Below are 17,080 nucleotides of genomic sequence, written 5' to 3' on the forward strand. Positions count from 1 at the left end.
AAGCAGGAACAGTTAGTGTCAGTCTTCATTGAGACTCAGAGCTATTGTGTAATTAAATGAGAAATAGATGCTTTTGGCTAATCGAACACATGATGCTTTTAAGTTTATTGTTATTATTATGTTTTAAAAATTAAAGATACCATTTTAAGGAGTTTCCTGGCAATCCAGTGGTTAGGACTTGGTGCTTTCACTGCTATGGCCTCAATTCAATCCCTGGTCAGAAAACTAAGATTCCCACAAGCCTTGAGGCACAGCCAAGAAATAAATAAATGAATAAAGATATCTTTTTTTTTTTACCAGGATTACAATATACAAACTGTCTACTCCTCCTGTCTCCTGATCTTTACTACCTGTGGAGGGTAGACTGCATTTTTAAAGAAGCAGAACTAAAGGAACCTATACATTAGGCAGAGTGGCCCGCAGTCATTTTCTCTCTGTGATTTTTTGCCTATGAAAACCCCACCCACCTCCAGTGGACCCAAACAGGAGGAAGCCTGCTGGGGTATGGGTTACCTGTTGGTGGTGATGCTGCTGGGGGGAGGAGCCTAAAGGGCTGAGTTCAAATTTGAATGTGTGAGACCGGTGCCTTGTCAGCCAGTGCAGCAGAAGTGCTGGAGGCAAGCTTTTCTTCCTAAGATCTTCAGGGAGCCAAGAAAGACAAACTGGATTCCACCATGGACAGGTAAAGCAGTCTGCTTGTGGGTAGTTGCTCTGGCTTTCCTCTCAGAGCAAATCTGAGTAATAAGATGTGCAAACTTTCCCTTTCTCCCCTAACACTGACTCACAGGATCTGCCTGGTCAAGATGCACAGTTATTTTTCTGGATCTGTCTCATCTTCTGTTCAGATCTTACGTGCTTTCCGCCCAATTATCTCTCTCTCTTTTTTTCTTTCCATACTCGAAACTACTTTTATGCACCATGCATTGACTGGTCCTTGCAGTTAGGATAGTTTATGGTAGTAATATTAATCAGGCAAAGAGACTCAAATCATGAAAAGGTCATGGCAATACTGTACTAAAAACAGTAGTGGTAATGGTAATAATTCTGTAAACATTCAACTGTAGAACCTCTTGAAGAAAAACTTGACTATGGAGACTTTATTGAATAATTACATAGTCGAGAAATTATTTTCTAAATGCCAATATTCAAAAGTATTTGCTTGAAGGTCAGTCACTATGTCTGTGACAAGGAGATGAATTCAACTGAAAAAACTTCTTTAATATTATAGGCCAAAGAGGCAGTTAATGGCATTTTTACTCTTTACCTAGTCTTTCCATTTCTTCAGACATGACTTAACTTACTTCTTTAATGCATACTCTAAAACTTTGATGATGTCTTCACATGAAGTTTATGACAATTGTTATTACCATAGAACTTAATCTATTTCTATTGCAAATGTATGCAAATTTACACCTAATCCATATACTTCAATCTCAATGTAGAATCTTAATGGTGGATTAAATGTCCTTCAGAAAACTGAGGGCAAAATATCACACGTCAGCTCAGTTTACAGTGAAAACTAATCTGTGGTATGAGAGGAAAAAGGCTCAATGGAGATACTTGTAAATAATGAAATGCAAAGCAACAGTAAAATCAGAGTTGAAATTCAGAGAAAGTCAAAGAAGGAGAGAGGATGAAATTCAACAGGAGAAAAAGGGAAATACTGTGATTTTCATTAAGGAAAATACTATCTGCAGAGCACAGTACTGATGGCACGCAGCAGGAAAGGATGACTCGGTCACGATTACTTTTAACCCATCTGTCTCTGGTTTGCATTGCTGGGGATGCAGCCAGCGTTCCGCTTCAGGGCACACAGCTGTCTGGCACAGCTGTCAACCTGTGGGCCTTACAGACAGTCTCTACTGAGTCCTCTGCATCCTTAAGAGACACCAAAGAAGACTTCCCTGGTGTGTCAGTGGCTAAGACACCACACTCCCAATGCAGGGGGCCTGTGCTCAGTCCCTGGTGGGGGAACTAGATCCCACAAATAAGACCAGGTGCAGCCAAATAAATAAATATTTCTTAAAAGAGAGAGAGAGAAACCAGAGAATAGGGTGCTGGAACTAGGCCCCCAGCTATAATTAAAGATATTTAACAAGGTCACAGGCATGCAATTCAATTCACTGTGACTGGTAACTTCTGATGGAAATTGTATTTTCATGTGGGGGTAGAAGGCCATTTGAATTCCTTAATCTGTGTCCTATCCTTCCTTATACTCCCAGGACACTTTTTCCTCCTACGGGAACCCCCTGCCAATACCACCTGCAATGCATGATATTGTACCCCTCCCCCACTTCTCATCCACACAGCCCAGGAGGACAGGTTAAATGCAAAAGGAATTTATTGGTAAGAGATGATGCCTAATCTATTTAAAACTGGGCCCAAAGGACAGAATTTTTTTTTCTTCCTCTCCAGTACTTATTATGCATCTACTATGTATTCGGTTTATGTAGTATGCTGAGGGTGGTTATGTTAATTAATTAACAATAGTAATAGTAACAGAGGTAGTGCTGTGGTGGTTTTACCATAGTAAATTATTACCACTTTAGAATAAAGCCAGTGATTATTAGATCTTTGTTAACATTCATTTTGGATTCCTGTTAAATGTGAATTTTTAATTATAAAAATTTGATTGACTAATTTGTATATTGTTTCGTATATGTAATGTATACACTGGTGATACATCTAATTCTCTGCCTCAGGATTTAAAGTGGATTCCAGGGACTTCCCTGGTAATCCAGTGGTTAAGACACCATGCTTCCATTGTAGGAGGCATGGGTTTGATCCCTGGTTGGGGAATTAAGATCTCACATGTCATGTGGCACAGCACCCCACCTCCCCACACTCCCCCCGCCAAAAGATTTCCAATAAACTTCATGTGTGTGAGAAAAACATTCAAATTACAACACCTTTAAAAATCTCTGGTCCTTGCTTACTGATTTACTAAGGGTGATACTTGGGAAGTTGACTTCTGGGTCTATCTCATGTATTTCACTATCAAAGTATCAATAACCAACATGTCCATACAAAAGTGGGTGTAGAAGCTTTATTCACAACCCTCAAATGGAAACAATCCAAATGTCCATCAACAGGTGAGTGAATATACGAAATGTGCAGTATGGAAGCAATGGAATATTGCTTTGCAGGACAAAAGAACAAACTCTACTGATACATGCAACACCATGGATGAATGTCAAAGTCATAATATACTTAATAAAAGAAGTCAGACACAAATGAGGTGATAATGTATACTTAAAATAAAATTCTAGAAAATAAACCATAATTATAGTTACAGATTAGTGGTTGCCTGGGAGGGAGAAAAAGAACCTACTGAAGAGATGGATGAGAAAACTTGGGGGGAGGGGTACCCTAAAAATGTTCTGTACACGGATAGTTGCAGCAGCTTTAGGTGTTTACATCTGACAATATTCACAGAATTGTGAATTTTAAATGGGTGAAGTATGTAAATTATGTGTGTGTGTGCTCAGTCGCTCAGTCATGCCTGACTCTTTGCAATGCTATGGAGCCCATCAGGCTCCTTTGTCCATGGGATTTCCCAGGCAAGAATACTGGAGTGGGTTGCCATTTCCTTCTCCAGGGGACCTTCCCAACCCAGGGATCAAACCCGATCCTCCTGCATTGGCAGGGAGATTCTATATGGTACCACCTGGAAACCTCAATGTAAAAAAAAAAAAAATTGAAATAAGTTTCAATTCTCTTGCAAGCAAACCGTATTCAAATTACTGCCTAGATCATGACTTTGACAAGTTGTCTGCACTTCTGCTCAATGCCACTAGGTGGCAGCGTTATCTCTACTGGTAGATAAATTTGCTGAAAAACACAAAGGACAAAAACCAGGGACACTCACTACTGATGCTTTGGTTATCAACCACATTGGGCTACAGTTCATGGGGTCACAAAGTGTCAGACACAGCTAAGGGACTAACACACACACACACACTGTATAGCTTGTGCTATGTTCACACTACAAAGGAACTTGTGTTGGCAGAGAGTTATTTCTACAAATTCAACTCTAAAATTTAGTGCTTATAACATGCAAGACACTGTGCCGAAAAACAAAAAGCAATCTGTCCCTGACCCCCATCCCCGGTGTGGGAAGAACATGGCAAAATATTTAGATTATATTGTGAATTTATACATGAGATCAGCCTAACTCAAATCTTGTAAATACATATGCATAAAAAGACTAGAAGGAAAAACATAAGTATATTAACAGTAATAATTATCATTAGATAGTATGTCTAATTAGTAAAAAATAGTATTAGTCACTCAGTCATGTGACCAGCTCTTTGTGATCCTATGGACTGTAGCCCACCAGGCTCCTCTGTCCATGGGATTTTCCAGGCAAGAATACTGGAGGGGGTTGCCATTTCCTTCTCCAGAGGATCTTCCCAACCCAGGGATCGAACCAGGGTGTCCCACGGTGCAGGCAGGTTCTTTACCGTCTGAGCCACCAGAGAAGCCCCATGTCTAATTATCACTAGATAATTGGTATTTTAAACTTTAATTCTTTAACATTAAAAAATTTTTCACTTTCGACTTTTTTTGTAATGTTCAAGTTGAGAATGGTCAAATACCTTTCACACTTTTAACATATGACTCAAAAAGTGTCACTTCCTGACTCAAAGCACAGAAATTCTAATCCACATTCTACATCTGAGGGGGACAGATGTAGCAATCAATTGATAACAAAAGTTGAATTCTTTGATAGGGATGAGTGGAGAACAGCAGGAAACTTCAGGAGGGTTTTTTTTGTTGCTGTTAATGTTCAATTTTGCCTAGAAAGAGGGGATAGTGGCAGTTGAGAGAGGTCTTCCTAGAAGAGCTGAAATTGATGTTAGGCTTTGAAAGGGGGGTAGGTTTTTGCACAGTGGGGGTAAAAAAGGCAAGTAAGGATTCAGTCAGGAGATGTATTCCAGCAAGACGGCTGGAAAGAAAACTAAAGACTAGTGCCAGGGGGCCTGCTACAGGGGTAAGGAAGGGGGTGAAATGATGGGAGAAAAAAGAAATACTAGGAAACAAGGCTAGAAATGTAGATGTGTCCAATTGTAAAAGCTTTACCACAATTAACGAGTTTGGAGTTTATTCTAGATTTTCTGAGATCTCTAGGGCACCTCATGGAAACTTATTTTGAAGGGACTACAGGCAGAGAGATCAGTTAAGAGATCAGGACAATGTGATAAAAAGAAAGATTAGGGATTGGATTGAAGCACAGAACCGAGAGAACAGAGCAGGGACACTCCCAGAAATACTGGAAAGTTTGACTCAATAAATTTAGATGATTAATTAATTAAATATGAGTGAAGGAGAATCAAAAATGATTCCAAGCTTTTAGACTGCATACTTGGGATGGCAAGTTGGTAGGATAGGAGAGGGAGGTCAGGACAGGGCAATTTGGGAATATTGTTTTGACCACTTAGACTCTGAGATCTATGTTGGACATTTAGGTAGAGGTTGGGGCCTCCCTGGTGGCTCAGTGGTGAAGAATCCACCTGCCAATGCAGGAGATAACAGAAGTTCGATCCCTGGGTCAGGAAGATTCCATGGAGAAGGGAATGGCAATCCACTCCAGTATTCTTGACATAGACAGAGAAGCCTGGCGGGCTATAGTCCGTGGGGTAGCAAAGAGTCAGACATGACTAATAATGGAGTGAAAACCTGAAAAGATGAAACTGGGAAAGACGTCTGTAATTCCAAGTTATCAACATCTAGAAGGCAGCCATGGGAGGAGCCTGTCCTGTGAGCGTGGATCGCTTTGGGGTTCTTGCTGTCTCAACTGGTCTTAAGTACAAGCATGAAAAGGGGTTTGTAGTGGATCTGAAGTGCACTAACTCTTAGGCATCCAGCATAAGGAAGCAAGAGCGTCTCCTCTGGTTTGGCCCAAGTATTACAGATTTTTCTTTAAAAGCTGATGGAAAGCCAAGAAGGCTGCATCTCCTCCCTCCTCTCTCACCCACAGCCTCTTGATGAAGCAGAGACAGTTTCTTTACCAGTTCAAAAACGTGCGCTGGGCTAAGGGCCGCCATGAGACCTACTTGTGCTACGTGGTGAAGCGGCGGGACAGTCCCACCTCCTTCTCACTGGACTTCGGGCACCTTCGAAACAAGGTATCAATTAATATCTTGCTATTAATTAATTAATGCCTGCTTCCCAAGCAGCTACACTGAGGGCACTTTTATAGCCACCTGCTGATGATGCTACTCAGCCTGGTTCATTTGTCTCCATTAGATTTCTGAGATATCTTTTCTCTTTTATATGTCTCTGCACCCACAATAGACAGGTTCCAAAGGCGGTCATTTAACATCCTCCCGAATCCTGCTGGGCACATCAAGGCCACACTTTGTTTCAGTGCTAAGAATCACTGCCCCAAACCTTCCTCTCCTTTCCCCAGCATCCAAATTGCTTTTCAGATTAAGGAAGAAACCAAAAGAAAGAGATTTTTTATTTGGGGGAATCTTATCAGCTCATTCAAGCTGAACTGTAAACGTGGAAAAACAAATTGTGGCTTTGGAATTTTAAATAATGAAGGAAGAAGAATTAGGAAAAATTAATGACTCAGTTTTATCTTTCAAATGATTTCTATTCCTTCCTGCTCACCTAGATCATAAGCCAGCAAGTACATTCATCATAGTGACCCTCAGAAAATTCAGGGAAGCCATGAATTAAAACTAGAAGATCAGAATTTCCCTGGGGCACAGTGGAGAAGAGTCTGCCTGCCAGTGCAGGGGACACAGGTTGGATCCCTGGTGCAGGAAGATTTCACATGCCCTGGAGCAGCTAAGCCCACGTGCCACAACTACTGAGCTTTCATGCTGCAACTACTGAACCCTCGCACCCAAGAGCTCATGTTCTGCAACGAGAGGCCATGAATAGATAAATAATAAAAACTGCTTCTCAATAATATGGCAGCAGTGGTGGTTTAGTCGCTCAGTTGTCTCCAACTCTTGGGACCCCATGGACTGTAGCCTGCCAGGCTCCTCTGTCCATAGGATTCTCCAGGCAAGAATACTGGAGTGGGCAAGAATACTTGCCATTTCCTTTTCCAGGGAATCTTCCCAACCCAGGGATTGAACTCAGGTCTCCTACATTCCAGGCAGATTCTTCACCAACTGAGCAATAACACATCTAGCATTAAAAAAAAAAACAACCTAGAAGATGGGAGAATTACATTTTCAAGAGACTTCATCACCAAAATCCAGAAGAGTTTACATAACATGCAGTTGACATGTGGTCTTGGTGGAAACGCAGGGAAGAATCCCTGGGCAGAATGACACTGACGTATCTCACTTTTCTTGGCCTCTATTTGTGTTGTGTTCATTGTCCCACTGCAATTGTTTTAGCTTCTAATCTTTTCCCTATTTGGTGATAAGACACATTCTAAACATAGAAAGCTTTTGTGTTCCTTTCCTTCTCTCTCCCTGAGTCTTCACAACAAAACTCCATTTAACTTATGAGGAATCAGAAGATCAAAGAGTTGGGTGACTTATGGAACTTAGGTCTTCGGATTCTGGGAGCAATGACTTCTCTGCACTATGAAGTGGACTTGCTATATCTCACTATGGTGATTACTATTACAATCATGGGGGTCATACAAAGAGCAAACTCATTACAGGCACACCTCGGAGATTTTGTAAATTTGATTCCAGAACATGGCAATAAAGCATATTGCAATAGAGAATATTGCAATAAAGTGAGTCAAATTTGGGGGTTTCCTGAAAGTGCTAGTTTTTCAATCCTGTCTGACCCTTTGTGACCCCATGGACTATAGCCTGCCAGGCTCCTCTAGTCCATAGAATTCTCCAGGCAAGAATACTGGAGTGGGTTACCATGCCTTCTCCAGGGGATCTTCCCGATCCAGGGATCAAACCTGGATCTCCCCCATTGCAGGCAGATTCTTTACCATGTGAGCCACCAAGGAAGCCCTAGTACATACAAAAGTTATATGTTTACACTATACTACAGTTCTTTTAAGTATGCAATACAATTATATCTAAAACAAAAAGTGTATATCTTAATTTTAAAGCTTAATGCTAAAAATTGCTATCATCTAAGCCTTCAATGAGTCATACTAGTAACAAAGATCACTGACCACAGATAACCATAATAATGAAAAGTTTGAAATTTGCAAGAATCACGAACTGCGACACAGAGACACAAAGTGAGTGGATGCTGCTGGAAAAAATGACACCAGGGTTGCCGCAAACCTTCAGAACACAAAGTATCTGCAAAGTCCAATATAGCCAAGCACAATAAAACAAGGGACCCCTGTGTTTAATTGTTCTTAAACCACAACCGGTGCCTACTACCTCTTTTACAACACCCACTTGTCAGTCTCAGACTCTCCTAACCCTAACTTTTTATTCTCCACTTGGTGTAGTGGAGTCCAGTGTATTTTCACAACGGTTACATCAACAGCACTTCCAAGCCGTTTCTTCCTCTCCAAGGAAGGAAAAGCAACTTCACAAACAAAATTAAATCTGAGATGGTGTGATGCTACTTGACCCACTCAACTCATTCCATCCTCCCACTGTTCCACAGAAAATCTGCACCCTTTTCCCTTCCCAAAGCCAAAAGTGCAAAGAGTTTAGGATCACCACTCATCATTATGTCCTTTCGGGCAGCTGCTTAGCCTTTCTGTAACCTCGGACAAAACCAAAGACAGACACGCCAAAAAGGCTGACCGCTGGGAGGGACACGAATTAATGACGATGAAGCTACCAGCAGGACAGTCAAGGTCGGTCACCATCCCGAGTCTCTGCTCTCTCCCCAGGCCGGATGCCACGTGGAGTTGCTCTTCCTCCGCTACATCTCTGACTGGGATCTGGACCCTGGGCGGTGCTACCGCGTCACCTGGTTCACGTCTTGGAGCCCCTGCTACGACTGTGCGCGGCACGTGGCCGACTTCCTGCGGGGGTACCCCAACCTGAGCCTGCGGATCTTCACGGCGCGCCTCTACTTCTGCGACAAGGAGCGCAAGGCCGAGCCAGAGGGGCTGCGGCGGCTGCACCGCGCTGGAGTCCAGATCGCCATCATGACGTTCAAAGGTGCGCGGGGAACTTTCGGCCCCGCTCTCCAGAGCAGGACTGGCCATTCAGATTGGGAAAAGCCAGGGTGAGAGAGAGCGGGCAGAATTCTAACTCGCCCCCAAAGTCCTAACTCGCCTTTGGGGCTGAAAGCTGTCAAGGAGAATTGGAGGAAAAGAATCGGTGGACCCAAGACTTTGGGGGAGGGGGTGGCAGGGTTTTCTTTCTTTCCTCATGATTTGAGCTCTGACCCATCCCCTCCCCTCTCCTTTTTAAATTTTCAAATAGATTATTTTTATTGCTGGAATACTTTTGTGGAAAATCATGAAAGAACTTTCAAAGCCTGGGAGGGACTGCATGAAAATTCGGTTCGTCTGTCTAGACAGCTTCGACGCATCCTTTTGGTAAGTGAGGGGGCTTTCTTTGCTTCTCATTTTCTTTCTCTCTCCAAAGTTATCTATCCCTGGCACTACTTATATTTCCTACATTTCCGCGTGTGTGTTTGTGTGTGTTTATCATTCTCCCCTTATTTTTCCTGATGAAAACTTTCTCTTCTCTGTTTTTGTTGTCATTTCTCCTACAACTGAGTTTGCTCTAATGTTGTTTCACAATTCAAAGCCCTCTACTAGCCCTCTGGGGTTTCCCAAGTGGCGCTAGTGGTAAAGAACACGCCAGCCAATCCAGAAGACAAAAAAGATTCAGGTTCGTTCCCTGGGTTGGGAAGATCCCCTGGAGGAGGGCATGGCAACCCACTCCAGTATTCTTGCTGGGAAATCCCACGGACAGAGGAGCCTGGTGGGCTACAGTCCATAGGGTCGCAAAGAGTCAGACACGACTTAGCCCAAGCACCAGCCTTCCAGTAAGATTCCTTTCCCTTCCCCTCTTCCCCACCCTAATCCCCTCCCCTCTCTTTTCCTCACTCACATCTTTAACTTAGACTCTCCTCAGAATCCATTTTACTCCTAGGAAAATTTCTTCCTCTCTTTCTCTTTCCTCTCCCTCTCCCCTTCTTTTCTTAAAAAATATTAATGAGAACGTCCCTGGTGGTCCAGTGGTTAAGACTCTGAGCTTCTGGGGCAGGGGACATGGATTCGACCCCTGGTCGGGGAGCTAAGATCCCAGATGTGGTGCAACCAAAAGATATAAATTTTAAAAAGAAAAAATTAACACAAAAATTACAAAGTCACCCACTGTCTTTCTCCACAGCCACTCTACGAGGTTGATGACTTGCGGGATGCATTTCGTACTTTGGGACTTTGATACCAACCTTCAAGAATGTCACATACAAAGAAGTATCTATAGTGGTGTAAAAGAACTATCTTTGAAGAATTCTGCTGTTCTTCAACTCTCACTTTGAGTTTAGAAAAAAAGTATTCATAGAGGACTTTTTTTAAAAAACTGTCTTGAAAAGAGAAGGAACACAGACCCACCAGGGTTAATGCCAAAACACTGGTTCAGTTTTTCAATGTAACGTCGCCCCCTACTGGGAAATGGCAGAACTGCAGGGCCTGGGAACCCCTGTGTCAGTACTCTTGACTTTTAAGCAGAGAAAGCAAGAGGTTAATGCTGAGGAGCATGGTGAGAGGATCAGAGGTTTTATGACCAGTATTTTTAATTATTTGATTCTTGTTCTGCGTTTTCTAACGGTATTAACGATAGATTTTTCTACTCTTTTCCTTTGGGGTTCACTTTCAAGTGAACAAACTTGCCACCCTGTGATCCACAGAACCTAATGAGAGAACCTGGGTGACTGCAACCCCAAGCTGTCTATTCAAAGCATTAATATCCAAGCATGTGTTCTGTGTTTAATTGTCTGAAGCCTGATTTTAATGTTTGTACATACTAATTTTTTCTTGGCACGGAATATGCATGATCACCGTTAGGATGCTGTATAATAAAGGAGCTTAAAATGAATTTGAGGGCTGTGGAAAAGACATGCTACAAGTGAATTGATACCTCAGGTAACAAATCTGCAAAAAGATCCTTTTAGAATCTTAACTGTGCAAACACACATTTCCCACGTAACTAGTGAACACTTGGAAGGGAGTTGCTTGAATGTTGAGAAAAGAAAAAAGTCCATTCTCTCTGAACCTCAGCAAAGTCAACCAGGTCAAGATTTTTTCCCTTTTTTTTGCATGTATGGGTCCCTTCTCTCAAAGATGTGACAATATAAGAGACTGTGACAGAAGACAGTATTTGAGAGAGAAGGACGACAGAGCATTGCAAGGAAATAGTGTTTTATCCATTAAAATGGAATGATCCACCACAGCACAAACTGGTTATTTGTTCCTAATAACTATCATGGACTGTCAGAAAAATATTCAGAATAACCATAACACAACTATTACCTAGCAACCCTTGCAATGCAGATAAACAGATCTACAGGAAAAGTTGAAAGCAAAAAAAGAAAAAAACTTGAATGCATAATTGTACTGTTTTACTCTTATTGTACATAATTTGTGAAAGAATTAAATATTAAAAATCCTTATTCATGTATTCATATTGTATGTTTATGGTATGCAGTGTCTCATTTTTATCATAATTTTCCTTTTTGTTTTGTTAAAATGGATTTGTAATGTCTCATACATTTATACCTTTGGAAATGCTAGTAGTAAACCATATAATTGTAACATAGTCTAACATTGTATTAACATTGCTATGAAATCCATTTTCTTGATTTTTTTAGTAAATTTTTCCCACAGCAAATTTGATTCTGGCTCAATCAGCTGAATAAATGATAATTTTGGAGCTTTGGAGATAAAAGGTCAAACCAAAGTAATTCCAAAGGTGATTTTTAAAAAGTTAAACTACAGAAAAGTCCGTATGATGGAATAGACTTTGGAGTCCAAGAACAAGTGCACCCATCTATGTTCAACTGAGTTCTGACAAGGGTGCCGGGACTATTCAGTAGAGAAAGAACAGTATTCTCAGCAAATGATGCTGGAACAAGTGGATATCCATCGACAAAAGACTGAATATGGATCACACACACACACAAATTAATTCAAAGTTTATCAAATACCTAAGTCTGAGAAAGTTCCTAATTCATGCCTGCATAAGTCTGCTCTTCAGAACTCAGGGAAAGCCTAAGATACTAAAGATTTTTTCTACAAGTAAGAAACAGGGAACACAGCGCGGCCTTTCCTGGGCATGTCCTTTTCAGTCCTCCTTTTGATAGGACTCAATACTGAGGGGAACGGGAGTGAGACAAGAGGGGAACAAAATTTTAGATAGAGATGTTAATCATAAATTCAGCAGAGGAACTCTGTTTTATGAGGATTCGGTTTCAAACTCAGACTGAGGAAAAAATTTACAGATATTATCTGAGTCTAGTATCCAGAATATAGACAACCTAATTTAGGGACTTCTGGGCAGTCCAGTGGTTAAGACTCAGCGCTCCCAATGCAGGGGGTTCGGGTTCCATCCCTGTTTGGGAACTAAGATCCCACCTGCTGTGTGGCTCCATAAAAAAAAAAAAAAAAAAATGCCGATACATTTCTCCAAGGAAGATTCACAGACCTCTAGTAAGCGGATGAAAAGATTCTCAACATCCTTAGTCATGAGGGAAATGCAAATGAAAACCACAATGAGATACCACTTATAGTTACTATGATGGGTGTAAACAAACAAACTAAAAAAATAACCATTGTTGGTGCGAATGTGGAGAAATTAGAACCATATATTGGCTAGAGGAAATGTAAAATTGTGTAACCACTATTAAAAAGTTTGGTAGTTCCTCAAAAGTCAGTATGAAATTACATTAAAAAGTTTGGTGGTTCCTCAAAAGTCAGTACGAAATTACTGTATGACACAGCAATTCCACTCCTTGGCACACACCCAAGAGAACTAACAACAAAGGTTCAAACAAAAACTTGCACATGAATATTCTAGCAGCATTACTGGTAGTAGCCTAAAAGTGGAAGGGCTTCCCTGGTAGCTCAGCTGATAAAGAATCCACCTGCAATGCAGGAAACCCCGGTGTGAGTCCCGGGTCAGAAAGATCCCCTGGAGAACGCATAGGCTACCCACTCCAGTATTCTTGGGCTTCCTTGGTGGCTCAGATGGTAAAGAATACGCCTGCAATGTGGAAGACCTGGGTTTGATCCTTGGGTTGGGAAGATTCCTCTGGAGGAGGGCATGGCAACCCACTCCAGTATTCTTGCCTGGAGAATCTCATGGACAGAGGAGCCTGACCAGCTACAGTTCATGGGACCAAAGAGTCAGAATGACAGTGACAGATACACACACACACATATCCTGCAATATATCCTTCAAAACACTATGCTAAGTGAAAGACACCAGATATAAAATACCAAGTATTGTATAAGTCCACTTCCAAAACAGATAAATCCAGAGTTCTGACTCCCTGCAACAGTGGGCAAAGTATTTAACCTTTGTAAAGTTTTACTTTCCTATCTGTAAAATGGGTATGATGTTAACTTTTCATATATTTTTCGTATGAAGTTAGAGGATTACACAAAGCTGGCACTATTTTAGTGAATAGCATTGCCATTTTCTGTTCAGAAGACAGAAACCTAGGGACTTCCCTGATGGTCCAGTGGTCCAGAGTCCACCTGCCAATGCAGGAGACACGGATTTGATCCTTGGTCCAGGAAGACCCCACTTGCCACACAGCACCTAAGTCCATGAGTCTCAACTACTGAAGCCTGTTGCAAAGAAATCTAACAAATTAAACCTATAAAAAGGTAAAATAAAAGTTAAGTATTCCAAACATCTCAACACTGTGTAGAGACTCAAATTCTCTTAAAACTTTCAGCTTGAAATGCCAATATTTAATGTAGGATTCTTTATACTATATTTGAATGCATATTATCTTGAACTAAAAACAAATAGATTTGGAGACCAGAAGAAAGGGGGCAGGACACAACCATTAACATAAACTGCTTAGAACCAACTAGATTTAACTTTCAGTAGATCTTGAGTCTCATTAAACAATAATTATAATTCATTATCCTCTAAATGACACACCCACAGGGGCCAGGACAGTTCAGGGCCCAAAAGGCCAAAAAGTGGGTGCTGGCTCCATTCTGAAAAATCCCCACCCCTCCTCCAAGCTGGTTAGAATGTTCCTCCCACTTATCAGCCCAGGAAACTACTCAGCCCATAAAAACTAACCACCTGGTATTTCAGGGCCCCCTCTCCTCTTCAGGCTTCCCAGGTGGCACTAGTGGTAAAGAATCTGCCTTTCAATGCAGGAGATACAGGAGACACAGTTTCGATCCCTGAGTCAGGAAGATCCCCTGGAGAAGGAAATGGCAACCCACTCCAGTCTGTGGAGTCACAAAGAGTCAGACATGACTGAGCACAATAGGACTGCAGCCCACCAGGCTCTTCTGTCCATGGGATTTCCCAGGTGAAAATACTGGAGTGGGTTTCCATTTTCTCCACGAGGGGATCTTCCCGACCCATGGATGGCACCCAAGTCTCCTGAGTCTCCTGCATTGGCGGGTGAATTCTTTACCACTGAGCCACCTGGGAAGCAGTGTATGAGGTCATAGAGAGTTGGACACCTAAAGATACACATAACACTTAGCCACTACAGACTGAAAAGATAAAATCCAAACTCATCTGGGGTTATCTCCAGAGAGAAAAATAGGATGGGAGAAAGAAAGTAGGGGAAAGGGAACTTAATGCTTTTTACTCCATACAGTTCTACCAAAAAAAAGCATAAGTTTTTAATAGTTAAAATTTTAGAAAAATACCATTGAAAACTTAGGAGTCAATAGCAATTCTCGTTTTCCATTCTCCAATGTTTATTTACTAACATACAGACTATTTCACTAATTTCAGGGGTTGAGAAGATTTGAGTGCATAGGTGAGCACATGTCTAGAAACTTTCTTTACCAATGATTTATGAAACACTTTAAAGGCTGGACAATGTGCAGGAAAGGGAGTCAGGGTTCCATCAGAGAAAGAGAACCAGAAAAAGATATATACATTATAGCAGATGGAACTCTACTCCATGTTATGTGGCTCCATGTTATGTCCCTGGATGGGAGCAGAGTTTGGAGAATGGATCCGTGTATATATATGGTTGAGTCCTTTCGCTGTTCACCAGAAGCTATCACAACATTTGTTTGTTAATTGGTTATACCCCAATGCAAAATAAAAAGTTTAAAAGAGAAAAAACAAACAAACAAAAAGATATACATTAAGAAGTTGACTCACCCGAGTGTAGGAGCTGGCACAGAGTCTGAAATCTGCAGCACAGGGTGGCACGAAGGACTGGTGAGAACTCTATGGCAGAAGCTTCAGTCCTCTACTGAAATATCTCCCTGGAAGCCTCTCAGTTCTGCTCTTAAATCCTTACTAACTGAATAAGACCCACTCAGATTATGTAAAATACAATCAAGCATTTTTTTTTGGCAGTGCTTCAGGGCATTCGGGATCTTTGTTCCCCTACCAGGGATTGAACCCTGTGACTCCTGCAGTGGAAGCAGAGTCCTAATCACTGGAATTCCAACTAAGGGATTACTGACTTCTTATCTAAGGGATTACTGACTTCTTATCTACAAAATACCCAACAACACCCAGATCAGTGTTTGACCGAATATCTGGGGCTTCACCAAAGTGAAGTCGCTCAGTCGTGTCCGACTCTTTGCTTCACCAAAGTGAAGTCGCTCAGTCGTGTCCGACTCTTTGCGACCCCATGGACTGTAGCCTACCAGGCCCCTCCCTGCATGGGATTCTCCAGGCAAGAGTACTGGAGTGGGTTGCCATTTCCTTCTCCAGGTGATCTTCCTGACCCAGGGATCGAACCCGGGTCTCCTGCATTCCAGGCAGACGCTTTAACCTCTGAGCCACCAGGGAAGCTGACCCATAAAATAGAATGTATATGTAAGAAACCAAACAGCAGCAACAAAAAAACCAAAGTAAAATTAAAAAAAACAAAAACAAAAAAACAACCCACTACCACAGAGAGTTAACATTTGATTGCAGATTTGATTGTCATAGTACTAACTGCTTCATATCACTGACCCAGCTAAGCTCCATACTTGTCTTGGTTTAATCGTGGTTTAGTCATTAAGTTGTGTCTGACTCTTGCGGCCCCATGGACTGTAGCCCACCAAGCTCCTCTGTCAATGGGATTTTCCAGGCAAGAATACTGGAGTGGATTGTCATTTCCTTCTCCAGAGGGTCTTCCTGAACTAGGGATCAAACCCAGGTCTTCTGCATTGCAGGCAAATTCTTTACTGACTGAGCTATGAGGGAAGCCCAATACTTGTCTTGACATTGACACTGAAGTCGCTCAGGCGTGTCCAGCTCTTTGTGACCCCATGGACTGTAGCCTACCAGGCTCCTCTGTCCATAGAATTTTCCAGGCAAGAGTACTGGAGTGGGTTGTCATTTCCATAGTGTAGCTCATTTTGTTGCAGATAGCAGAGACTAACTCAATCTACTCATAAAAAGCAAATTTGTTTTACAGTCACATGTAGACAATAACTGGAAAAATGAGATGGTTTTGCTAGTGACTAAGAGGTTGGGCTTCCCTTATAGCTCAATCAGTAAAGAATCTGCCCGCAATGAAGGAGACCTGAGTTTGATCCCTGGGTCAGGAAGATCCTCTGGAGAAGGAAATGGCAACCCACTCCAGTATTCTTGCCTGGAAAATCCCATGGACAGAGGAGCCTGGTGGGCTACAGTCCATGGGGCCACAAGAGTCAGACATGACTTAGTGACTAGACCACGAAGAGGTTCTAGTGACTAGCTACATTTCCTGGCTTTTTCAGGGACCACATGGCTTCTGTCTCTCTCAGTGTCTTTTTTCTCCCTAAGGGTAGAAGGCAGAAGGAGCAGAGGGTGTCAGAGGATAAGATGGCTGGATGGCATCACGGATGCAATGGACATGAACTTGGGCAAATTTCGAGAGATGGTGAGGGACAGGGAGGTCTGGCATGCTGCAGTCCATGGGGTCACAAAGAGTCATACGTGACTAGGCAACTGAACAACAACAAGGGTTCCCTCTGTTCGCCTCCATTACTTGCTGTCTTCTTCTGAAAGTTCCTGCTCCATAT

The 17,080-nt window shown here is 42.0% G+C and overlaps 1 protein-coding gene and 1 non-coding gene across 2 annotated transcripts; one reads left to right on the plus strand and one right to left on the minus strand.

Moving 5' to 3' along the window:
* Positions 1-558: 558 nt before the first annotated feature.
* On the plus strand, positions 559-11,532 carry AICDA (activation induced cytidine deaminase). Its single transcript, XM_070790186.1, has 5 exons — positions 559-682; positions 5,981-6,128; positions 8,792-9,065; positions 9,333-9,448; positions 10,251-11,532. Exons 1-5 carry the CDS (start codon positions 675-677, stop codon positions 10,302-10,304), a joined length of 600 nt encoding a protein of 199 aa, XP_070646287.1. The 5' UTR covers positions 559-674; the 3' UTR covers positions 10,305-11,532.
* A 4,270-nt stretch (positions 11,533-15,802) lies between these two features.
* On the minus strand, positions 15,803-15,875 carry TRNAS-GGA (transfer RNA serine (anticodon GGA)). The gene has a single exon. It is a non-coding gene; the product is annotated as a tRNA-Ser (tRNA).
* Positions 15,876-17,080: the final 1,205 nt, after the last annotated feature.

This window comes from Bos indicus, chromosome 5, assembly GCF_029378745.1.
Source record: "Bos indicus isolate NIAB-ARS_2022 breed Sahiwal x Tharparkar chromosome 5, NIAB-ARS_B.indTharparkar_mat_pri_1.0, whole genome shotgun sequence".
Classification (NCBI taxonomy): Eukaryota; Metazoa; Chordata; class Mammalia; order Artiodactyla; family Bovidae; genus Bos; species Bos indicus.